We start from the raw sequence: 26,313 nt of genomic DNA, 5'->3' as shown, positions 1-26,313 counted from the left end.
CTAACCCCAGTTATGCCCCAGATCTGGTGTGGGATCTTAAACCCACCACTGTGTCCCTTCTGTGCTTAGTTTTCTTTTGCTGATAAAAGAAGCCACTTAATCTGGTACCTCGCTCATAAGGTGAGGCAGTAAATCTGACAGGCTTTACACACCTCATCTAACGGCTGTCCGTCCCCTTGAGAGGCAGAGGGACCAAGTCCCTGAAGCCAGAGTGCTGTGAACGTCCCTTCCTGCCTCAGACACATCAACCACTGGCCACCTGCTCATCTGCGGCAAGAAGTATTACCCTGAAAATCACCAAGGGCAGCTCTCAGCATCCTAGAAGTCAAGCTTAGAGTTGGTGGGCTGAAGATGAAGACTATACATCTCCAATTTTAGGCTGTTCCATAAACTCACTCTTTGCACTTTCACCGAGGAAACCTGATATGCTGGGTGCTCTGCAGAGAAAACCAGGCCAAATCTGCATCCTCCAGGAACACCCAGGCCACTGGGAGATAACTTAGTGAGGGTTTTTCATTTGGACCTACAACTTCACAGCTGGAAGGGGACTCTGTCCCTTTACTTCTCAGACGATGAAACTAAGGTCAGAGAAGGGCAGTGACTCGACCAAAGCCAGCAGCAAAGGCTGAGAGCCCGGCTCCTCCTGTGCTGCTAAGAGGCTGTCTGTGAAGTATGCGTGCTGATCGATTCCACCCCGTGAGCTGAAATCAGGCTCTTCCCCACCAGACACACAGCATGGCTGTGTTTCAGGCCAAGGGATGAGCTTTTTGAAACACTACTTTGCTGAGCACTTAGTCCGGGCTAGGCACTGGGCTGGGTGCTGCACATTGACCCTCCCTTAAATCTGCAATACTACCCCATTTTACAGATGGGGAAATTGAGGCCCAGGGAGGTCAATGATTAAGTAATTCAAGGCCATGTAAGTAGCAGATGGCAGAAAAGGAGTCAAAATTCAAACCAGGCATTCTGATAGTGAGGCTGTCAGAAACACAAGTGTTTCTTTTCACCATACCATGCTTCTTCTAAAATTGTTCTGACCTCTGATTCTTCTGGTTGCAAGTTTAGTTAAAAGCAAAGGGCTGGTGTCAAAAGCTTGGAAATTACATACAGAAGTAAAGGCTCTGATGGGTTTGACTTACAGCTTTTACCATTCGATACATTTACAACCAGTATTTACAATTTTCAACTCAAAGAGAGATGACTGCAGTGAGTAAAACAATATACAGTCTTTGGAATCCTGAGGTATCAGGCATTTTTATGTGGAAAACATAGCATACTGTTTTTTGTGCCAGACACAGGCACTCTAACCTCCTCTGTCATCAGGACATTCACCAACTATCATTCACCAGGGACCATCAACCAACATCGGGTTAAGAGTAAATCAGGATTTTCATTCATTCAACAAAATTTACTGAAGCCTGAACTATGCATCCTGCACCTGACGAGGTACTGAGGGATCAATATCCAGTCTCAGATTGGGACAATAACATGCCTCGGCCATGTCTGGTTCCCATAGGACAACAACAAATTCTGCAAAGTGGAAGAAGGCATATAAGAATTCAACAATTTTCACAACGGATCTCGGACCGACAGCTCCTGACTAGCTCTGAGGGGTGAGGGTACGAGACATGCGCCTTTGCTTTGCAATCTCTTCCTCTATAAGGACCGTTTGTAATTCCAGATTCCTTCAGGCTTGACTGTTACATGCCCACTGGTCCCTTTATTCCCTCTCCCCTGTCCTCTTACTGTGAGGGAGAGTGCATTTCTTCACCGCAGAGAAAGACTCCTGTGAACGCAAGAGTCATCACTGTTCCTCTTGGGGGAGCTGGCGGTGATGTTCAAGCCTAATCGCCTAGCAATTTGCCTGCCAGCTTTCCCTCCCCTTCTGAAAGATCCCCAGGGAAGAAAAGTGAACTTGCCTGTTAAGAAAGATGCATAGGCCATCGTCTTTTTTTTTTTTCCTGAGTCAAATCAGGCGTAAGTGCCTTGCTGAAGCTATTCACATAATTAGCATTTAGACTAGATGTAGGCTGCACACCAAAAATACACTTCCCAACCACGCATATGCTCCCAGTGATTAAAATGCACGTCGTCGCTGCTGAAGGAGCGCAGTCACCTTCTGCTGCCAGCTGCTACCGGGCCACGAGTTAACCCACAACAGCCTCCCGCGAACCAGAGAGGAAAACGGCTCCAAGGCCGGAGGGGCAGACGTGCAGCGGGGGGCTGAGCAGCAGGGCCAGAGGGGCTGGGGCTGGAACAGAGCTTTCAACTTGGGCTTCAGAGTTTTCTTTTGGGATACCGAATGTCCCCTTTCAAATCTATATGTGAGAAAAGACATCAATGTGCGTGTGTATGTACATGGTGTATACCCACACTGACTCAGAGTGGATATTATGATTTGATTAATAGGAAAGTCAAAGTTTCCCAGTCGTCTCCGACTCTTTGCGACCCCATGGACTATGCAGTCCGTGGAATTCTCCAGACCAGAATACTGGAGCGGGTAGTCATTCGCTTCTCCAGGGAGTTATATCTCCATTAATTATATTGATTAATATAAAGCCTTTGAAAAAACTAACTACCTATATTTACATATGTGTCTCTGTGTGTCTGTATCTATCTCCCGGATACTCTGAGTCAGTCCAAATTTCAAGGACTCTGAGTCACTTTCAGCACAAATTACACGTCTATTTTTGACAACATAGGTCCGTCTAGTCAAAACTATGGTTTTTCCAGTAGTCATGTATGGATGTGAGAGTTGAACCGTAAAGAAGGCTGAATGCCGAAGAATTGATGCTTTTGAACTGTGGTGTTGGAGAAGACTCTTGAGAGTCCCTTGAACTGCAAGGAGATCCAACCAGTCCATCCTAAAGGAGATCAGTCCTGGGTGTTCATTGGAAGGACTGATGCTGAAGCTGAAACTCCAATACTTTGGCCACCTGATGCAAAGAACTGACTCATTGGAAAAGACCCTGATGCTGGGAAAGATTGAAGGTGGGAGGAGAAGGGGACAACAGAGGATGAATCACAGCACGCCAGGCCTCCCTGTCCATCACCAACTCCCAGAGTTTACCCAAACTCATGTCCATCGAGTCAGTGATGCCATCCAGCCATCTCATCCTCTGTCGTCCCCTTCTGCTCCTGCCCCTAATCCCTCCCAGCATCAGGGTCTTTTCCAATGAGTCAGTTCTTTGCATCAGGTGGCCAAAGTATTGGAGTTTCAGCTTCAACATCAGTCCTTCCAATGAACACCCAGGACTGATCTTTAGGATGGACTGATTGGGTCTCCTTGCAGTCCAAGGGACTCTCAAGAGTCTTCTCCAGCACCACAGTTCAAAAGCATTAATTCTTTGGCGATCAGCTTTCTTCACAGTCCAACTCTCACATCCATACATGACCACGGGAAAAACCATAGCCTTGACTAGACGGAACTTTGTTGGCAAAGTAATGTCTCTGCTTTTTAATATGCTATCTAGGTTGGTCATAACTTTCCTTCCAAGGAGTAAGCGTCTTTTAATTTCATGGCTGCAATCACCATCTGCAGTGATTTTGGAGTCCCCCAAATTAAATTCTGACACTGTTTCTCCAGTTTCCCCATCTATTTGCCATGAAGTGATGGGACCAGATGCCTTCACTGTATACTGTTACCCAAATCCATTGCCTTAGCATGGGTAGGGAAATATGCTGTAATCCCAGGATAATATAATGAAATCAGGAACGTTTTTCATTATGTCTAATTTAACACTCATGACTTGAACCCATTTTTTCTTTTACTGAGAACAGCATTTGTTTCTGATTAAGACAGTCACATAACAGAAAAATATCCACAAAAACAAAAAGTCTATCAAGGAACTCATCAAACTGTTCTCACTTGTTCTCACCGGGGGATGAAGTAGGTCAGTGAAGTGGTGAAGACTCACCTCTTTCTTTACAGGAGCAATTTTTAAAGTGGGAGAACTATGGGTGCTTTTCATCTTTTCTTCTTTTTAGTATTTTCTTAAGTTACACATAATCACTGTAGAAAATCCACAAAAATCACCCCCCAAGAAGTGAAAATTTTCCACGACTCATGAGATAACTAATGGTGAACTTCCATTTAAACTTTTTTTTAACCAAAGTAAAGTTTCGTATTACACATTTTTCCCCTGCTTTTACACTTGATGTTATGTCATCAGCGTCTTACACATCTTCGCTCTTCGAAATATAATTTATAAAGGCTACATAAAATTTAATCAAAAATCTAAGCCATAATTTACCAAATGACTACTGCTGACCATTTATAACATGTATTTCCTTTTCTTTTTTCCCCTTTCTGTTTATTTTCATGGTTTTAAAAAGAATCACACAGTAAACAATTTGCATGTCAATTTCTGTCCATAATCTCTGACTACTTCCTTAGGACAGAGTCCTAAAAATGAATTAGTGACTCAAAGAGGACCTAGGTGATGCTTATTCTATTCTAAGGCGACAGTGTGTAAGTATCCACCCGAGTTTTTTTTCCCGTCTATACACTGAAGGCAGGGAATGTAGCGACTTGCACTCACAGAACAGTATTCCAGTATTTCTCCCTCTGCGAAGGTCACCTTCAACTACACATTCGGCTTGTAGGGGAAAACACAGGGGTATGTTAGGGAAAGAAATCCGATCTGGTAAGTCATGCCAGGAAGAGCCACCCTCACAGTAACAGGAAGAAGGATGCAGCCAGACGGTGTCCAGCCAAAGGGTGCTGACCACACTGTCTTCTCCTGTCCTAGCCACGTCCAGCCAAGCCTCAGCCTTTCCAAAAGGCTGGTCATCAGTTCCTTAGCACCTTTAAGTTGTTCTTGTCTAGAAGTCTAACTTTTTTTTTTTTAATCCTATCTGATTTTGGTAAACCTAGGCTTCTGGTCTAAACAGGATTACTTAGTAATTATCAGGAAAGACCTACTGTACCTAGACCCATTCAGGCTCCTCTCTGTGAAGACTGTCCTCCCTGACCATCTGTATTTGCCTCTGCTTTATCAACACAGTGTTGGTAAGAGTTAAAAAAAAGAAGAGTAAAACAAACAAACAAACAAAAGCACAACCCACTACTGTCAGAAGGGAAGATTTAAGAGAAGAGTAAAATTGAATGTAGGAATCTCAAACCGTCTTTTCTATCGAAAGACGTTCCAGTCTGCCACAGTCCTGGGACACTGGCAACTCTGTTTTCATAAACTATTTCTGCAGCAAGAGGCACAGGGAGGGTGGATCTCCTATGCTCCACCATCAATGAGGGCCAGCACAGACAGGACCCTGATCTGCTCAAGGTCACCTAGTAAGCTTAGACAAAACAGGACCAATAGGTCAAGAACTGTCTCGGTATATGCCATCATTCTGCTTTCACTCATCTTCACCAACTATGTGCTGGGAGAGGGACACTGGCAGGGAAAGGCTAAACTAAGTGTCACCTGACACTCGTGTGCTTACCTGGGCAAAGAGCACTACTAGGCTATCGTTGTCGGGGAACTCAAGGTGCTTGGAGTAAAAGTGATGGAGAGCAGCGATGTCACTCTGAATCAAATCCCTCTTCTCATTGTCTAATTTATCCAGATCTGTGGATAAGCAAACCATTATTCAGCAGGTAGAAAACTCTGGCTCTCTAGCTATACATCCTTTCAGTACTATCAACGGCATAGAGACAAAGAGAAAAAAAACACGTGGAGCCCCCAGGAAATATTATCCCTCCTCCCCTGGTCTAACTGATAAACCCTAGGGCAAAAAGAGCATGCCATTTCTTCCTTCTCTTCCTCTGGCAAATGGAAGTCACTAAGGACAGGGAATTTCAACTGACCTTTAACAGTGAGGTCAGGAATGAGTGGCAGTGACTGATAACCAGCCTTGGTCTAGTCAAGGGTCCCCCAATTGGCCCCAAAGTCTGTGTCATGATGGAGAAAGTGGACAGCCCCTGATTTAATGCCTCTCAGTAAGGACATCAGCTCTGTACAGGGCTGCAATTCAGCAAAGATCCAAAAAATTTTCAACATGCCAGGAGAGCCAGCAGGAGATAGCTCAGGATGTAATAATTCATCCTGCAAGTTCCCACTTCCCCTTAATTATTTCCTAGCAATCTTGTCAACTGAGGGGGGGTTAAAAAAAAGTTATAGTCCATTTTCCAAAACAGCACACAAGTCAAAATAAAAGCTGATAACTATAAAATCCCCACCACCATGAAAAACCCAGCTATCCCTTCCTTCTTTCAATCCTGTCTAATCCACAGAAAACATGTGGCTGAAATAATTCCTCAGCCAGTCACAGACAGACTTACGTGACTCAAACTCCTTCACAGCTAACAATTTCTCTGAAGGTGTTCTCTCTGGATGGATTTTCTAGTAATTGGGGAAGAAATCACACAGTTACAGATTGCAACGACTTGTGCAAAAAATAGTGCTTTCTCGCTTACATCAACAAGAAGAAAAAAGCAACAGTTCTAAATGAAGTAAAGAGCTAGCCAAGGAGCCTGCCATTTGGGCTCTGAGAGCATTTGCCCAACGTCCAAACCCAAAGGACTCTTTTGAAAAGCTTCTAAAAGCATCGGCTGCGTTCCTAACACCCTGATAATGTTATGCACACAGTAGGCTCAAATATGCTTGTTATGGGAAAGAACAGTGGCTAGAAAACAACTTTTTAGGGCCCCGACTTAAAAGGACCGAGTCTACAGATGAGCCAGCCCATTTATTATCTCTCCTTCTAAAAAGGAACAAAATCAAACCCCCCATCCATTTTACACTTTCTTTAAGCATAGGCTAAAATGATCTCAAATTCCGCGTTTCAAAAAGAACACTTTCGGTTGTATCCGTTAGCCGAGATTCACTTGAAACGTGTTGCCGGCTTTGTTCTAGACACCCCAAGAGGAGCTGACAATAGTAAACCCGCCAGGCTTTGAGAACATGAATAAACTTGGTGTTGACAAGAGTTCAAACGCAGAGCTCAAGAGCTGGCCCAAGGCCGTGTCTTTGTAATCGGGCTATTCAACTTGAGGATACAGGTGGTCCACCCAGGCGTGCTCACCTCCCTAGTTAACATGTTACGCTTCCCCTCGGTAGTTGGGTAGCCTGTCCCCCCGAATCCTTTGCAAGTGACTAGAATACAAATGGTCTGTTTTTTTAATCATCAAGTCCTATAGAGATGAAAAGATGGCCAGGTAACTTTTCATTTAATAGACTATTAGTGGTAGCAGTAATTATAATAACACTTGAATAAAACTGGTATAAACTCATCATAGCTTTCAGACTACCCTCCTGGTGCCAAAACATTTCAATAGTTCTTTTTTGGAGTGGAAATCTTCCCATTCAGAGGATCCATTTCTATAAGATTAGTAAGTCATTTTGCCTGGGAAAACTTTTCATTCAGAAAAGGGCACCAGCTCCTTCTGAATTCTTAACCACTACACTTTCAGTAATGTCAGGAGATGGGGCTGGGGGAGAACCAGGAGACTGGCCACTCAATCCTCGCAAGATGCTTACAGATCAAATCTGATGGCTTATTTACCCTGACACCTTGGTGGCTCAGATGGTAAAAAATCTGCCCGCAGTGCGTGAGACCCAGGTTCAATTCCTGGGTCAGGAAGATCCCTTGAAGAAGGAAACGGCAACCCACTCCAGTATTCTTGCCTGGAGAATCCCATGGACAGAGGAGCCTGGTGGGACTACAGTCCATGGGTTTGCAAAGAGTCTGACATGACTGAGCAACTAACACACACACACTCACCCAGTCACACCATTTTCTCCTACCCTTTCCTTCCGACCAAGTACTCGGCCTATATTTAAAGACAACTGTGAGCAAGGAACCAAGAGTTAACCTCCGCCAGCGAAAACGATTCTAACTTTTCGGTCCCACTCTCCAGGCCAGCCTTGAATGCCTCTGGTCACCCTGAGCGGGCGAAGTGGCATTTCAGCAAGCACCTGACCCAGGCTGAACATAACGGAGCTATGACCTCAGAGGTTGGAAATGTTCTACTTCTGTTTACGAGGTCGAGGAGCCTAACTTGGTCTGGGGACAGATATAAGTTGATCATTATGATCACGTTTGGTTTCGATCAAAAAAAAAAAAACAGAAAGTGTTAAATGGAGGGAGGTGTGGTAAGGGAAGATAGAAGAGGCAGATGAAATTTCAGCTTTAAGATTTACAGTACAGAGGTCCTGCCCGCAGCTTATCACTGGCAAGCAGCTCTGCGGACATTCGCCTTCTAAGCTCTGTGCAGCCCATTTCACTGTGTCACAAGGACACGTCCTATGGCATTTTCCTCCCCTCCATTTAAGGCGTCTTATTATCATGCAATCAGTATGGACTGAGCCAAAAAGGGGTCAGGACAGCCAGCCCTGGCTTCATCTTTGGAGGAAACTGTTGATGGCCACATCGTTCCCACCCCATCTCCCCAGCCTTGATTTTCACTTTTCCACTCCTCTTGTTCCTCTCCCTGCAGGCGCCATGCTGGTTATCTCACCCAACTCCCTGCCTACCAAGGCAGGGCAAGTATGGAGACAGGGAAGAGCAGGAGCCAAACCAGGACGGGGGCGAGGGGAGGTGGCAGCCGGGGTGCACGCTCTAACAGACGGAAAGAGGGGACCTCCCAAAGCTCTGAAGGCCAGTCTGGTTCCCTAGGGCGCTCTCATTACCATCACTCAGGTTTTCAGGCCCTGAGAGGCCGTATTTTTCTAAGCAAACCTGTCTCACATAAAAACTCAGAACTTAACAGCAGCGGCTACGTTCCTGACCTGGGGTGAGTGACATCCTAGCTGCACAAGGCAGACAAGCCAGCTCACTCCTGGAGCCGCGCACTCATCTCTGTCCGTAGGAACGTGACGGGAAATGGGGTCCTAGAACGCTGAGCGAGAGACGGTCACCGCGTCACCCACTCATCTTTCTGACCTCAAAGAAAAAAAGTAAAACACACTTGAACCTGATCCCAACTCCTCACCTGTTTGGCCAAAATCCTTGCTGTCAACCTTACAGTCTCGGAGGGATTCCAGTTTTCCCCAAAAACAACCATGGGAGAACATTCCAGCTTGTGCATGGGCCAATCTTCTCTCTGGGAAAGTTAAAAATATATATATTACACACACACACATTGCAATAAAGTTCAAAACAAGAGGATGCAGTAAGTTCTAGTTAGGGTCAAGTGAAATATGTTTCCTTTTGGAAAACACAATGGTGCTCACAAAAGTTAGAGACGAAAACATCCTTTAAGATAGATGTGACTGTATGACCTTGACTCAGGCCTGGCTGAGCTTGCTGGCAAGAGAAAATCTGCTTTGTGTGGTTTCATCAAGCATCTCATGCCCCTCACTATTCCAAACAACACGCACACCTTTGCTTTATCTGTGGACGCTGACATGTCACTCACGGGGTGAGTGACTTGGCTATCAGCTGTCAGTCTGGCTCTGCTCCCTATGGTTCTGGTCTGGTTCTGTTCTCACATCAGGGCAAATAACCTAGAAGTGACATCCACAGCACCTCATCCTCTTCTATAGGTGATAAAATCCTACCAGAGACGAGGGCTCTATCAAGGACCCGCAAAGAGTCTGGCCAGGCCAAGTCTTGGGCATATTTAGGAACACGGACTCCCTGAAGAGCCTCTGGATAAAAGAGGAAAACTGGACTCCTTTCTAACACCTGTCTTGATGCTTTTTGCCCCAGGCTGTGGGGTGAAGGGCACGTGCTCACTCCTGGAAGGGTGGAGATGCCCCTTTCGCGATGGGAAGGCTGGGGAAGGAGGAGGGTGGGGTGCTGGGGAGGAAGGCACTGAGGATCGGGGCGTAAAGGACGATGCTGGTGCTGGGGACAGGATCAGCGGGGGATGACTGGGAACTAGCTGAACCATCCGGGCTCTGATGAAAACCAGTTGCGGTGGCGTGATGGGCTGAGTGGCTGCGGGAGTCGACTCAGTGAAAGTCTGCAGACACTCCTTGCTGCAACGGACCTGGGTACCATCGTGGTCTTTACTCCGTCTCTCCTGCCTCAGAAAGGGGCAGGTCTGACTTTTCCGATGCTCAGGCCAGAACCCTGGAGACTTCCTGGCCGCCTCTCTCCCCCCACACTCCACGTTCACCTTTCTGGTGACTCCATCCTGTCTGCCAGCGGAATACGCCCAGCCTCTGATCATTGCCCACCCGCATCTTCTTTACTGGGCGGCAGACCCTACACCTACCCGGCGACGGCTCCCTCTGCCTCCTACCTGGACACCTGCTTCTGCTCCCCGCCCCACCTCCGCTCCAGAGAGCAACCAGAGTAATTGATTCTGAAAAACACAACTCAGATCCTGCAGTTCACAGCTCAGCACGCTCTAATGGCTTCTCCCCTCAGAGCAAAAGGCCAAGTTGTAAGGATGACTCACGAGGCCACACGTGGTAGGAGCTGACTCTCGGCTACTCTGAGCTCATCACCCACCACACTCCCTCACCTCACTCCACCCGGCCACCATGTCTCCTTGCTGCTCCCTGGACCGACCACGCTCGCTCCTGCCTGGAGAGCTTTGGCACTTGCTGCATTTCCTGGAGACGCCTCTTCCCCAGACATCCTGTTGGCTCCCTCCCTCCTCTACGTCTCTGCTCTGATGCCCCTTTTCAAGGCACCCTCCCCAAACTGGCACTCTCCCCCCATCACTCTCCCTTTTCCTGGCTTTACGTTTCTTCTTAGCACTTCTCACCACCTGACATATTTATTACACACTGATTAGTTGTTTGGTTTGCTACGTTTTCCCCCCTGCCCCTACTATTCATCTGTTTCAGGTAAATCTATTATCCCAGAGCCTAGAACTGTGCCTGACATTCACTAAGCACTCAATAAAGTTGTTGAATGCATGAAGATGTCTCCCTCCCCACTGCCAAGAAGGAAAGACACCCTGTCACTTAATGATTTAATGCAGCCCCTGTGGCAGAGACCCTGGGTGGAAGCTCTGTGCCAAGGTGTTCTGCAGAGTTAAATAACAGCGTGCCGAATATAACCAAGAGCAAGGAGAGACAGAAATGACAAGATATACACAAGGGAGAAGAGGATCTGTTTTTAGCCAAAGCCTAAAACGGGAGCTCGGTGATGAAGCAATGAGGTAGGAACAGGTAGGTCCAGCTCCCAGCAGACAAACTAGCTCCCCACACAAATGCAAAGCAAAAAGGGAAAGACAACAAGGGCTTCTGGCCTTGGGGCATCTGAGGGAAGTGAAGAACACTAGCTGGGGACAGACGGCTAACTGACACCTACAAACACACACAGTAAGTTCATGGTGGCCCTAGCAATGCTAAGAAAAGGTGTTTGCATGGCCTTAAACATGCCAGTTTCCTGAAGTATACGTGGTGTCTTTGGTGTTTAACAGTGAGCTCACTCACATGATCATTTCTTAATATGATTTATGTGTTTTTAGTACAATTTAATTAATATTAATATAAATAAATAAATACAAACACACAGTGCTGACATCTATTGATGTTAATGTCCTCCAGGGAAGAGAACCAAACTCCAGGGCGCGCTGCGGGGGAAAACAGAGTTCTATCTGCAAGAGGAGACTGGCCTGGGGCTCGAGGAGACCTGCATTCTCACCCCGCCCTCCAGCGAAGCAGCTATGTCACACCAGACAGTCCTCTTAATCCCTCTGCCTCTGTACCCTCGGCTGTAAATAACATGATCCCTAAGTTACTTAGCAGGTCCGGAATTCCGAGCCTACGATTGTATGCCTTCCAACAGTGATAATCAGACACAAAGCTTGAAGCCTACCATTACCAGGCATTCATGCAACCACAAAGGGCTGTTGTGAGGATCCAATAAACAAGCTAACCCACAAGAAGCACTCAGACCAGTGCCTGGCACACAACGCGCTCTCAACAAACATTGGTAACCATTCCCGTACTGGTTCCTTCATTCATTCAATAAGCCCTTGACGACCCCAGAGGCAGGGATGGGAGATGGAGTCTTTGACTTCAAGCAGTTTATGACTATACCAGAACAAAAAGTAACGCAAGAGCACCTAGAACGTAACAGAGACCCACACAGAGCAGTGCAATCGGAGAGCTGGGTAAACTCGAGGACCGGCAGAATCACGCCAAGTTTCATCAAGGGAAATTTCCCGGCTAGCAAGAAGCTTTCCCTTCCTGTCAGAAGGTGGAAATGTCAGAGACATACCGCAGTGGCTCTACTTGGCTTCCAGTTTTCTCCAAAATTTAAGCTGTTACTTTCCTGGTTGCAATCTTTGCAAAACTTTATGTAAATTCAGACGGATCCCACTTTCTAGGAAAGTAATATATTACAAACAAATGCATAGGAAGGACTCAGAAAGACACATGCCGATGTGTTACTTGCGGTTTTCTCTGGAAGGATAAAATTATGAAGTATGGATATTCTTTCTGTTGTTCTTTCAGTCTGAAACTTCTGATTTTTCTATAATGAGCACAGATGATTCATGCAATAAATTTAAACAATTAAATCTATGTAAAAAGTAAGAGAGGGAATTTTTTTGATTCCCTTTTAAACTTCTAGTTCACTTTCAGCCACTGTAACAACAGCTCTGCATGACTTTCCTTTTTGGGCATGGACCGAAATGCTTCAAGGTGCATAAAGAGTTGCAAAATTGTCTCATGGTACACCAGCACTTCCAACACTGTAAGAAAAGAGTGATTGTCATGTCATCCAGTTTTCTGCTGAGCAAATGATATATTGTCTCCCTGCATAAGGAGACCGAATTTTTATTGTGAAGTCCCCTTTTCTAACTCCTGCATTTGGTGTTTCTCTTGTTCTAATGGGGCTTTCATTTTAGACCATAATTCAAGTTGAGCTATTTCAAATCCTGAAAGATGATGCTGAGAGAGTGCTGCACTCAATATGCCAGCAAATTTGGAAAACTCAGCAGTGGCCACGGAACTGGAAAAGGTCAGTTTCATTCCAATCCCAGAGAAAGGCAATGCCAAAGAATGTTCAAACTACCGCACAACTGCACTCATCTCACACACTAGCAAAGTAATGCTCAAAATTCTCCAAGCTAGGCTTCAGCAATACGTGAACCGAGAACTTCCAGATGTTCAAGCAGGTTTTATTAAAGGCAGAGGCACCAGAGATCAAATTGCCAACATCCGCTGGATCATCGAAAAAGCAACAGAGTTCCAGAAAACATCTATTTCTGCTTTATTGACTATGCCAAAGCCTTTGACTGTGTGGATCACAATAAACTGTGGAAAATTCTGAAAGAGATGGGAATACCAGACCACCTGACCTGCCTCTTGAGAAACCTATATGCAGGTCAGGAAGCAACAGTTAGAACTATACATGGAACAACAGACTGGTTCCAAATAGGAAAAGTAGTACGTCAAAGCTGTATATTGTCACCCTGCTTATTTAACTTATATGCAGATTACATCATGAGGAACGCTGGGTTGGAAGAAGCACAAGCTGGAATCAAGATTGCTGGGAGAAATATCAATAACCTTAGATATGCAGATGACAACACCCTTATGGCAGAAAGTGAAGAGGAACTAAAAAGCCTCTTGAAAGTGAAAGAGGAGAGTGAAAAAGTTGGCTTAAAGCTCAACATTCAGAAAACTAAGATCATGGCATCCGGTCCCATCACTTCATGGCAAATAGATGGGAAAACAGTGGCTGACTTTATTTTTCTGGGCTCCAAAATCACTGGAGATGGTGACTGCAGCCATGGAATTAAAAGATGCTTACTCCTTGCAAGGCAAGTTATGACCAACCTAGACAGCATATTAAAAAGGAGAGATATTACTGTGTCACAGAGGTCTGTCTAGTCAAGGCTATGGTTTTTCCAGTGGTCATGTATGGATGTAAGAGTTGGACTCTAAAGAAAGCTGAGTGCCGAAGAATTGATACTTTTGAACTGTGGTGTTGGAGACGACTCTGGAGGGTCCCTTGGACTGCAAGGAGATCCAACCAGTCCATCCTAAAGGAGATCAGTCCTGGGTGTTCACTGGAAGGACTGCTGTTGAAGCTGAAACTCCAATACTTTGGCCACCTGATGCAAACTGGAAAAGACCCTGATGCTGGGAAAGATTGAGGGCAGGAGGAAAAGGGGACGACAGAGGATGAGATGGTTGGATGGCATCACTGACTCAATGGACATGGGTTTGGGTGGGCTACGGGAGTTGGTGATGGACAGGCAGGCCTGGCGTGCTGCGGTTCACGGGGTCGCAAAGAGTCGGACACGACTGAGCGACTGAACTAAACTTATATATATGCCTATGTGATTTCCTGAAATGCAGAGTAGCATGCATAAGTGATTTCTTAAAATGTAGAATAGTAAGAAAATGTCTTGGGCTACTGTTCTCCATCACTATTCTCTGTGAGAGGAAGAATGCAAAAGGAATCAAGGGCTTAGTGGATTACCTCACACCGGGATGACACCGGGATGACAGCCACTGCTGGCCCCTCCCTGCTTTGTTTTCTATTTCCATAAAGGACTGAAGGGACACACTCACTGATTCTTACTGGTGATGTTAAACATTTATTCACAGGAAAAAAACAGTGGCTCCTTTGAGGATGCTTCCTGTGTCTGAATTAAGAAAGCGAAGAGAATTTAACCAGGACTAAAACTCTGACTCGCTAATCACCCAGAAAACGACAGGGTCATTGGTGCATTTCTTAGACGTTTTCTACACTTCAGTTACTTTCTAACTGGTGATAAAAGTCGAGAATGTTCTTGCATCTTTGGTCATGCAGTCCTCATACATGGTTTCTTCAATCTTCATCAGAACATGCCCCTTCCTCCTTTCCGAAGCACACTCGCAATCCTAACACCTCCACTTACAACACACAAACTGTTTTCTTCTATTTGTCAATGTTAAGAAATAAATCTTAGAAAGTTCTACTCCACAATGATTCCTCTATGTAATAACTCTAAAACTCTTCAACGTGTCATGGTACAATTTAACAAAAAAACCTGAGTGAACAACACTCTTAGTTTTCCAGGCATATTTATAAAAATAAATATAGTTCATTAAAACACACAGCTTACAAACCAAGCCTAACTAAAAAGGAATTCCTGTTTCTTTCATATTTCCTCCCATTATCCTTTCATGCATTGTCAATTAAAATCTCTCCTCTGGCAGGATCACACTGAGTCAAATGAACGAAAAGGAGAATAAATGGGACAAGACATGAGCCAAACTGTATAAAATGAAGCATGGTCCTAAAGTCCTGCAATCAGAGAGGAGGGCTGGGGGCAGGAAACAGAGCGCTGAGGGGCTCCTAACATGCTGCATTCCTGGAAGGACACCCTCAGGGAGGGAGGTGGACCTTACACTCTTTGAGAGGTTTCTGGAAAGACGATGCGACTGGAAGGGATCTTCCCTTTCACCTCCATGAAAGGCCACTTCTCCGTCTCTGACCCATTCCCACAGCACCTCTTCTCCTGGAGGGTCCTCAGGACCCCCAGGCGCGGTGCTGGAAAGCAGTGAAAGCCCTCCCCAGGGTTCCTGCATACTCTGGTCTCAGTTTTGTTGCTGTGTGACCTTGGGCAAGTCACTCAGCCACTGTGGACACTGCTTTCTTATCTACTGATGAGCTCCTTTCCAATCCTGTCATCTGCTCTGTGGTATGGACCCCCTGGTGACTCCAGTTGGGTGGGGTCTGCCTTTGAAGAAGGCCCAGTGAAGAGGAAAAGACCGTGATGCTGGGAAAGACTGAAGGCAGGAGGAGAAGGGGACAACAGAGGATGAAACGGTTGGATGGCATTACCGACGCGATGGGCATGAGTTTGAGTGAGTTCTGGGAGACAGCGAAGGACAGGGAAGGCAGGCGTGCAGCAGTCCGAGGGGTTGCAAAGAGTCGGACGTGACTGAGTGACTGAACAACATGGAAAGGGCCACGCTTTCTTAGGAGGAGAATCGTCCTCACTGCTGCCCTTGTTTTACACCCCTGTTCTACCCTGCAGCAGAGTCTCCACCTTGATCCCATCCAAGTATTCCCTTGGGCAGAACTCCAACTCCATTTTCATCTAGAGCAAATGCCCCAGACTCCTCCCTAATGATTTTATGGACGAAGCCCTTCTATGGCCATTTGTTTCTAGGCGCTTAACTTTATGACCATCCTATCTCATTGTAGTATGGTGTCCTGATCCTACTCAGTCCTTCAGACGACAGGACGGAAAACCTTAATGATTATGTGCCTCCCCCTGCCCCGACAGGAGAGACATGCAACAGGTCAAATCCAGACTCACTTCTAGAAACTGGTGGCTTTTGGGAAGTGTGTTACTACCTGTCGTCTATGAGAGTACTTTGGGCACAAGATACTTCACAGAGCGCGAGGAAACTGAAGTGCAAAACTACTCTCTAGGACCGAGGGTGTCCTGGCCCAGGGGCTGGCGAGATGCAAGGAAGGTTGCACATGGTGGGGCTGGACACAGCCAGCTGTCACGGCCTGGACCTCCGATGTGACTTAGAATCACAGCAAGCACCTTATGATGTGACCTGTACAATGTGTCTACACCAGGAGGAGGACACGCAGCCTGCCAAGCTGCTTGGTGTAAAGTGATAAAGAGGCTCATCTTTCAGTGTCACGTCTTCCTGCCTTGCATTCTGCACGGTGAGTGATGCCGAGGCTGAAGCTCCACTGCTTTGGCCACCTCATGCAAAGAGCCGACTCACTGGAAAAGACCTGATGCCGGGCAAGACTGAGGGCAGGAGCAGAAGGGGCGACAGGGGACGAGATGGTTGGATGGCATCCCCGACTCAACGGACGCGAGTTTGAGCAAACTCTGGGAGCTTGTGAGGGACACGGAAGCCTGGCGTGCTGCAGGCCACGGGGCTGCAAAGAGGCAGACATGACTTTGCGACTAAACAAGAAAGAGGCATTCTGGCTCACACAGGTTGATACACTTGGTTGTCGGGAACCTCCCAAGGCCAGGCGCCTACCACTGTGAGTCAGCAAATCTGGAAGACTAGGTCCTAAAGGCAAGGGAACCACAATGGCCACCACAACACCCCCACCTGGACTACGGTTATGCATCAGTGTAGTGCCCCCTGGGGGGCCTAATGGAAGACAGCTCAAGAGACCGAGAGGGAGCTCAGCATCTCACAGATCCTCATGTTTCATATCCATGCAGAGTTTGCAGCTCATCAGAGAAGTTAAAGTTCATTCTGTAACAAGCACTATTCATACAATGTACACCATTAGGGATCTCAAGTTCTTAGAATCCGTCCATCCTCTTTGGTGAAAAAACCCAGCCCCTTAAACCTAAAATGGGTTGCCTCCTTTATTCTCCGCATAAAGCTAAGCTTCAGTCCAGCCTGAATTACTATCAGATTATTATTTATAAGCCCTCATGCCTGCACACAGCATCACAGTTTACATAGAACCTTGATATCTCACATATCATTTGACCCTTATAATTCATCAAGATTGGGGCCACTGTCCTCATTTACACTTAAAGAAACTGAGACTCTGAGACGTCCTTTGAATTGTCAAGTTCACAGGTAGGCAGGTGCAGGGCTGGAACTATCTCCTCCGAGTCTTCTGTGTTACAATAGTCTGACCTGTGTGTGAGTTACTAGCTGGCTTCTTTAAAGAACCAGAATATCATGAGCTACTTTTTCTAGAAGTGTTAACTTAAATATAGAAACAGCTAACTTATCAGGCCTGGAACCTAATCACGTCATTCCAGAGCTCACTGACCTCTTCACGTGCCCAGCAATCTAACCACAGAACTCTCTGTCCATAATTGGGAGAAGCAAAGCACGGTCTCTCCTCTTCAGAAGAAGCCACACTACCTGACAAACCAACGACAAGCCCATCTATATTCTCACTGCCCTGCAGGCCGGAAGCCTGCGCGGAGACACGGGGAGGTAGACCATGCATGTGGCTGTCAGAACCACGGCAGACCTTCCCAAGCCAAGGGCTCAGCCTGTGTTTCCTCTGGCCAGGGCCCCTGTGAGGGGAGCTCTGTCAGATAAGACTTTGGGGCTTAGCAACCTCTCCCACTGCTGCACAGCACCCTTTGGAGACATTCAGAGACCAGCCATGTAGAGAGAAAACAGAGGGAAAAAAAAGTGAAACCATGGGTAATGTGGTCGACCAGAGCAGGGGTGGGGGGTGGAGGAAGGTGACAGTTAAGTATGGGAAGAAGAACAAAACTGAGGTGCAGATATGAAGAATGGCCTCCCTGTTCTTTAGAAGCACTATTTAGTAGCATCATTTCCCAAGCCGTGTTAGTAGGTTCCCATTTGAAAAACAGATTGGGGAGGATGGACAGAGGTGGAAGATCATATCCTCCCCAAATTCAAACTGCTAGAACATGGAGTGCATTTTCTGTAATACCGGTGAACATTCTGTGTAACTATACAGTATTAAGTAAAAAAGTTTGGGGAAAAAAAACACTTATCCCTTAAAGAGTCTATGAAGAGTTCCTCCAAATACCCTCTTGAAATCCTCAGTCCTGGGTTACAAGACTCCCTCGGGATGCATCCAGCCAGCCAGATGGCCTGTGGTCTATATGCAGCCTGCCGCTTGAACCGCTCAGCCCCCACCCCCAGGTCTCCAGGTCCAAGTTCAGATCACCCCACCTCTGGCTGCACAAAAGCTGTCAGGGGCCCACCTAAGTCCACTGGAATCAGGCTAGATTAGACTGGCCCAAGGGCGACGTGTGGCCTGCTAGGGGGATACATACAAATTCAGACTTGGTGACGGTAAAGACTAAACAATTTTAAAGACAGCATTTTAACATTTTTCATTGGTTGTCTTTGCACATTCCACCTGTTGCTGGGAGCCGTGGGGGGCAGACTGTCGACCTTGGTGATACACCTGCCTGTATCCAACGTGGCCCCTGTGTCTCACCCACTTTACCAACCTCTACTTTTGATCCTGTGTGGGGCCCCAAAATGTTACTGCCCATCACCATCAGTCCTGGGTGCCAGCACACAGGGGCATCCAGCCACACCCTACGCCACAAGGAGGCTTTCCAGCTCTGGCTGCGGGAGGGCCCTGGGATGCCATGACAAAGATGAGAAGGACACTGGGGTCCTGATCTTCCGAGGAAACCAGGCCCTCCCTGCCAGCTGGCCCAAAGACACCTACCTGACACTCCACATTGCAGTAAAATGCCTGCTTGCATCTTCCACATTTGGACAATCCTTCTTTCCTTAGAAAACAGAAAGGGCACTGTAGTCACAAGAGGCAAAGAAACGCGAAGCCGCACATCTTATCATGCAGTAACAACAGCCATCTGGTCCGAAAGCAGAGCCAAGAGTCACCTTACCTTGCTCTCCCACTGGCACGTGGCATTTTCCCAAAGGAGAGTTAGACCAGACTCAGCCCTTGAGTGGGAGTGAGTTAGTCAAAGGGGACATGCGCCGACACTGACCGACCCCGACAGCGTGAAGGGCACCTTCCAAAGAGACGAACGACACGCTCTCTGACTCATGAGCCTGGCCTGGGACACCACAGCTGTTAACATCAACCTGCACTATGGTTCAATGCTTTGGGGCAAGTCAGAGGCTCTTATGTCCTGATTTTCTGCTAGAAAGGGACAGAAATAAACAAAGCCATCTTGGAAGCCTGTAAAGACAGAGGACTGGGGTCGACCTATACTGCTGAGAACACAAAGTGGTGACAATCTTTAGTATTTAGTGAAGACGGGATGGAACGTGTCAGTAACAAATGTTGTCCAGGAAGTGAAGTTTAAAAATGCTACCTAGCAATTGGGGACATATTCTTAAATAAAATACCCCTGGATCTGACTGGTACACACATCTACCTTGTCCGTATCCCATTGAACGATTCTTCTGCCTCATCATAATTAGGTATGTCCTCCCCGTTCATCACCATAGAATTCATTTTCCTGCTTCTCATATGGGACAGGGACGTTGCTGTTCCCCAACTGTTAGGTGCTGATGTGTTTGCTGCATTAGACAAGCCACAAGATTTTTCAAAAACTGTGAAGCCACTGAGTTAAACCGCCTATGACAGAACCCTTCAGATTTTTCTGAGATGGGGAACAACCACTTCGTTAAATCAGAGTGCGATCTGTAAAGCCTGCTGTCTGCTTCTCACTGACCACCCTGAAGCCAGCTTTCCAATGTACAGAAATGCTGGTGCTGCAAAGGGCACTCTCGCTTACTGCCGGGTTGCTCCCTGCCCTGCCACGGAGCCCCCTCACCCCCACCCCATCTGCAGCGTGCCCGGAGGGTTGATATTGCAAGACATACATATCATCACGCTGCAGAGTCCTCCTCCGCGTCTTCTCAGAGAGTGGTAGTCACCACACTACTCCCACGGAATCGGGAAGGGGTTCCAAAAATGCTACTGTTGGAACGAAACTGGCTGCCTTGCAGTTTTCATGACAGTGCTTGGATTCCAAGCAGCAGGCTGAAGAATCATGTGGGAGTAAAAAACGCAAGTAGCAGTTGAGGTATAAATAAATATTCCGAGTTTGCACACCTCAGTGGTTCAAAGAGGAGCCCACTAATTTGGCTGAGCGCATCCTCTGGCCTGAAATACCCTCCGAGGATACATGTGGGTGAGACGGCTGGCCCTGGCACCTCCTGCATTTTATGCCAAGGTGGAAAGGACAGATAATGTGCTCAGAGACAGCTGTGAAGTGACCAGTGAGCACGTGCTAACGATGGGACCGTGAAGGAATGCTGAAGGGATGGAAGGTGCAGATGGGCACAGCTGCGGAGGGGACTCTGAAAATTCATTTCCAAAAAACGTGTGCTGGGACAGGGACAATGGATGGGTAGATGCCGCCCATAGCAATGTCCATCTGAAACAGCCATTTGGTGACAGCTGGTTTTTCAGGGGGCAAGGTCATAAAACCTCTCTGAGAATTTGAAGCTATTAACTCTCCCCAACGACCCACCTTCTCCCCAACCCTCAAAGAACAACAGAAAACTTTGTGAAATTTTGAGGGCTCACCAACCACCTAGAATCTACGCACAGACTAGTGAAATGACTCTGAAACCAAAATTAAGACCCTCGATATAATAGACCAGGAAACTATCACAAAAAATGTCTTTATTAGCTCTGCACCATACAAAAAGAAAACAAGGATCATATACAGAGATCTTCCATACATAGATGTGAGCAGTAAAGCTAATACGAAACCAAGGTTTGTTTTCAGCTTATTTGTTCTTGGCTTGTTTCAGATATTACCAAGGTAATATCCCAGGAAGGAAAAAAAAAACAACTGGGCTCTGGTGAATGCAGGAAGAACTCTAGTGGGATTTCATCAAAATAATAGATCTCCCAAAGGCCAGACTTCATTCAGCCTGGCTAGTCACCAAGTCCACGGCCACAGTCAACGAAGACCAGGAAGAAAGAGCTAACTTGTCAGGACTGGCAAGAGGTTACAAAACGCCAGTGGTTCTCGAGGTGTGATCTGTAGACTATTGGAGGCCCAGAGACCCTTTCAGGGAGCCCATGAGATCAAAGCTATTTCCAGAATGTACTACTGCCTTTAGGGTCTTGACATTTGTGCTCTAGGATGTGGAGGGTGCCTGGAGGATGAAACCCGCAAGGCTCTGAAGTGAAATGAAGTGAAAGTCACTCAGTCGTGTCCAACGCTTCGAGACTCCGTGGACTAGTCCATGGGATTCTCCAGGCCAGAATACTGGAGTGGATAGACTTTCCTTTCTCCAGGGGATCTGCCCAACCCAGGGATCGAACCCAGGTCTCTCCCACGGCAGGCAGATTCTTTACCAGCTGAGCCACAAAGGCTTTAGTACAAATTAAAGCAGCGAGTAAGCAGTCACTGTATTTCTCACTTCCAGACGCTCACAGCCAGCAGGGGAAAGCCAGTTTCACTTAAGAATACCCCTGAAGAAATCTAAACTAAGATACAAATGAACTTACCTACGAAACAGACTCACAGACTTAGAGAACAGACTTGTAGTTGCCAAGGGGTAAGGGACAGACCAAGAGTTTGGGATGAGAGAATGCAAACTATTACATGGTGGTGGTATAGTCACTAAGTCGTGTTCAACTCTTGCGACCCCATGGACTGTAGCCCACCAGACTCCTCTGTTGATGGGATTCTCCAGGCAAGAATACTGTGGTGGGTTGCCATTTGGATAAACAACAATGTCCTACTGTATAGCACAGTGAACTATAGTCAATATCCTGTGATAAACCATAATGGAAAAGAATAAGAAAAAGAATGTGTGTGTGTGTGCGTGTGTATATAAAACTGAATCACTCTGCTATATAGCAGAGATTAACACAACATTGTAAGTCAACTAGAATAAGATAAATTTAAAAAAAGAATGTCCCTAATAAAGCAATGTGTGCGTGCTCAGTCCCTTCAGTTGCGTCCAGCTCTTTGTGATCCCATAGACTCTGTCCATGGGACTCTCCAGGCAAGAACACGGGAGTGGGTTGCATGCCCTCCTCCAGGGGCTCTTCCTGACCTAGGGATCACACCTAAGTCTCCTGTAGTTCTTGCATTACAGGTAGATTTTTTAGCACTGAGCCACCCGGGAAGCCCAATAAAGCAGTCGCAAATATTAATGTCCTTGAATCTCGAGTCTTTGGTATGTATCTTCGTGGCACCCTGAGATGAGGGGGAAAGAAGGCAAGAAGTGTGTCTGCTCCTACTGAAGAATGAGGGTTATCTCAAGGATGAACTCGTGGACATCCCTGGAGCCATAAACTGAACGTGCCACTGCTTTCTTGAAATATCACTTTTAATAGGAGGAAGAACTTTAGACAAATTGGCTGTTCAGACTTGCGTATTTGGCAGGTATACTATGGAAATAAATGAAGTGAGTCCATCACATCAAGGAAAATAATTGGTAATATTTGTTGCCAGTGATACAATGTGGGCTCTTAAGCAAAAATTAGAATTTTGGAACACATGTATCTGCTGCCCAGAGTTTGACAGTCTCTCATCTGAAAGATTGGTGATGGTTTTAAAAATTGTGGGGTTTTTTTTGTTTGTTTGATTTTATGGTTTGATGAAATAAAGTATTTGGAGGTCTGTATAACTGAGTGAACCAATGTTTTCCAAATGACCAGAGTATGATGCTTTAAAAATTACACATGGCTAAAAGAGTCATTCAAAGTACAAGACAGACTAAGGGATTTTATGTAACAGAGTACATAAAATTCATAGATATGGCTTCAGAGTGCACCTTACAATTGATCTTTAAGACAAAAATCACTTCACTGGGTTCTAATGGTGAATCAAAGAATATCCACAATTAACTGAAAAGGCTATTAAAATACTCCTTCCCTTCCAATTACACACCGATTTGAGGCCAGATTTCCTTTGCATACGTCAACCAAAACTACATAATATGCCAGACTGAATTCAAAAGTGTATCTGAGAATCCACTTGTATTCTTTAATCTCTCATTAAAGAGATTTGCAAAACTGTAAAACACCACTATTCTCATTAATTCTTTTGTTTTGAAGAAGAGTCCTCATTTGAAAAAACAAGTGCTTTGTAATATTTTCTATTTTTAATTATAAATATGGTAAATATTGATAAATACCTAGGTGAACAAAAAAAGCTCTTTAGAGTTCTCAATTTTTATAGGTAGAGAGGGATCTTAAGAACAAAAAGTTTGAAAACTGCTGATCTCTTATAATAATTCCATCAGCTCTATGAAGAAGCTATTATTCCTGCTTTTTGAATGAAGATCCTGAAGATCCTAGAGGTGAAATATCTAACCCAACATGGCCATTCAGCAAGTTGGTAGCAGAATCAGAATTCACACATCAAGGGACATATTTTGTCTCCATCATGCAAAAATATCCTTCCTTGAGTATGGTGACACTATCGAGGAGCATATACTATAGCAGACAAAAATAATCTATGTGTCTAGAAATGGTAATAGTGGTAAGTAAATAAGTGTTAGTTGCTCAGTCATATCAGACTCTTTGTGACCCCATGGACTGTAGCCTGCCAGGCTCCTCCATGCATGGAATTCTCTAGGCAAGAATATTGAAGGGGGAAGCCCTCCCTTCTCCAAGGGGGTCTTCCTGACCAAGGGATCGAACCTGTAATAGCACTAATGAAGAGTAAATAAAGGCATTCTTTACTCTCGTCTGCATAATGTACCAGCTCCAGTGGAATCCTGTTAATGCTGCGTGGTGCTGTACTTGGTCTCTCAATCATGTCCAACTCTTTGTGACCACATGACTGTAGTCCACCAGGCTCCTCTGTCCATGGGGTTTCTCCAGGCAAAAACACTGGAATGGGTTGCCATGCCCTCCTCCAGGGGATCTTCTCAACCCAGGGATTGAACCCAGCTCTCCCGCATTGCAGGGGGATTCTTTACTGTCTGAGCTACCAGGGAAGCCCAAGGATACCAGAGTGGGTAGCCTATCCCTTCTCTTGTTAATGCTACTTGGCTTCAAAGATACAATGGGAAGAATCCAGTCATTTCCGAAAATGAGATCCAGGAAGGGGAACATCCCCACAGAGGGTCTCTTGACCAACTATGCCAGAGGAATCAATGTCACTTGAAGTGGACTGGAATTAAAAAAAGGACTGATTTTGTATTCAGCCTGTGCAAAGAAGGTCCCTCTATCTCATTCAGGCAGTACACCCAGGCGTATTCACAGACAGACACTGGGGCAGTCCACATGGGATTGCATCCTCTGGGAACTGGGTGATAAAACACTGCAGCTCTCACAAAGGACAGAAAAGCCTTGCCTGGCTCGGATGCAGATGTCACTGTATATGTGCTTATGGAGTCATCTACCGGGCTGACCTGTGTGAATATCCTTCGCAAAGATTCTCCCAGCCAGACTGCCTTCAGCGGAGAGGAGAAATGCTAAGCCAGATACTGACAGCGAACAGTTTAAGAATCTCCTTTGGTCTATTTGGTAATAGCAGTTCTCGGTGAAGTGGGGTAGGGATGGGAACTCTGTTTAAACTACCCAGATACGTGCTTCAGTTCTTCCCATAGCTTACCACTGGGCGAGACACACACGGTCTGTAGGTCTAACGGTGGAAACCCCAATTACAATGTGCTGAGCTGGCTCGTTGGGGGGTGGTGTATGTGTGTGTGCGCGCGCTTCAGAGAGCAAAAAGTAGAGCTCCTGAGAGTCCAACCTCTGCTGACTGCAAAGTTCAGCCAGAGAGAAACTTCATATGGGATATCCACTTTCACTGTCAGAATACACAAGGCTTTTAGAATAAACTATGTGCCTGCAGAAGACCCAGCTGTAAAGCTTTCATTTGCGATGTAACCTGGTCTGAATTGTCCAGGAGGTTTGGGGAAAGACTGCAAAACAAGGAACAGAAAACTGCCCTCTGTGACAGAGGAATAAAGGTCATTTGGAGGAACGAAGAGAAATAACTGAAAAGGAAGGGAACTAAAGTACCATTAATGGTGAAATCACTCACAGCCTCTCAGAGTAGTTCTCAGCCTCAGCTGCCCATGCCCGTCTGGGGTTGGGTCCAGCTAGTCTCGTCAGACTGGTCTGTGCTAGCAGTTTTAGAAAGCTACCCAGATCGAATGTGCCTCCAGAATACACAACCACTGGTCTAGGCCTATGGTCATCCATTTGGGTTGAGAGTTTTCGAGGGCGGAATTTGATGAAGAGTGTTGAAGCATTCTTCTCTGCAGTCCAGACTGCTTACAATGTAACTCTTCTTAAGAATGACTCTCACACAGGATGGATTAGGTGGTTCAGCTACCTTGATGATGGATGGATAGGTCGGAATAAAGTGGCAGACACTGTATTTTCTGACTATGACAAGCAAGTGTTCTGGAAGCCAGGCTCAGCTTTCTTTCCACCTCTTCCTGATTCCTGCTTCACAAAGCAGGATGACTGTGCTGGGCTCCTTTTCCTACTTCCCTGTCTCAAATCCTTTTTCCTTCTCATGCTTTAGGTGCTATGAGATCTTGGGCAAGTTATTCACCCTTTCTGAACCTGTTTCCTCCACGATAAAGATACAGTTTCTATCTCGCAGGTTTGTTATGTAAATTAAATGAAAAAATATAAGCGAAGCCCACCACTACTACACTTTTAGTCTTCATTCTTTTGTGTGTTTTTTTGTTAAGTGATGTCAACTCCTGAAATATCTTCAGTAGCATCTTGCTCAGACTCATATTTAGAGGATTTATGCTTCTAAAGCTTTTGTTCTACAGGCAAATATCTACTCTGCTGTGAATGGAAGGGCTCTTTGAACTTAAGAAATGGTTCCATCCACAAAAGGAGGAAAGAAATGTGACAGGAAAATGCAAGTGTGTGATTATCAGTAGCTGAAACAGAACTCAGAAGACACGCTCCTGTCATTTTCGACGGGAGGAGACACGCACAGTGATTCATTTTCTTGCTTTTAAAATTCGGAAGCCGGGAAGATCAACAAGTTAGGATTGTAATTAACAACTCCTGCTAGTTAATGCATTG

The 26,313-nt window shown here is 46.0% G+C and overlaps 1 protein-coding gene across 1 annotated transcript in view; it reads right to left on the bottom strand.

Annotated features, from left to right (window-relative positions):
• SMYD2 (SET and MYND domain containing 2) overlaps positions 1-26,313 on the bottom strand; it is a 53,166-nt gene that overhangs the window by 13,667 nt on the left and 13,186 nt on the right. The window contains exons 2-5 of the mRNA XM_055419076.2: positions 19,027-19,090; positions 8,936-9,046; positions 6,284-6,344; positions 5,446-5,570 (exon numbers count right to left, since the gene is read on the bottom strand). Coding sequence (XP_055275051.2) covers positions 5,446-5,570; positions 6,284-6,344; positions 8,936-9,046; positions 19,027-19,090 — 361 coding nt within the window. The remainder of the gene's footprint in view (positions 1-5,445; positions 5,571-6,283; positions 6,345-8,935; positions 9,047-19,026; positions 19,091-26,313) is intronic.

The sequence above is a fragment of the Moschus berezovskii genome, chromosome 17 (assembly GCF_049115385.1).
Source record: "Moschus berezovskii isolate FMDL1 chromosome 17, NW_MosBer_1.0, whole genome shotgun sequence".
Taxonomy (NCBI): Eukaryota; Metazoa; Chordata; class Mammalia; order Artiodactyla; family Moschidae; genus Moschus; species Moschus berezovskii.
This window is presented reverse-complemented; position numbering and strand designations above follow the sequence as displayed.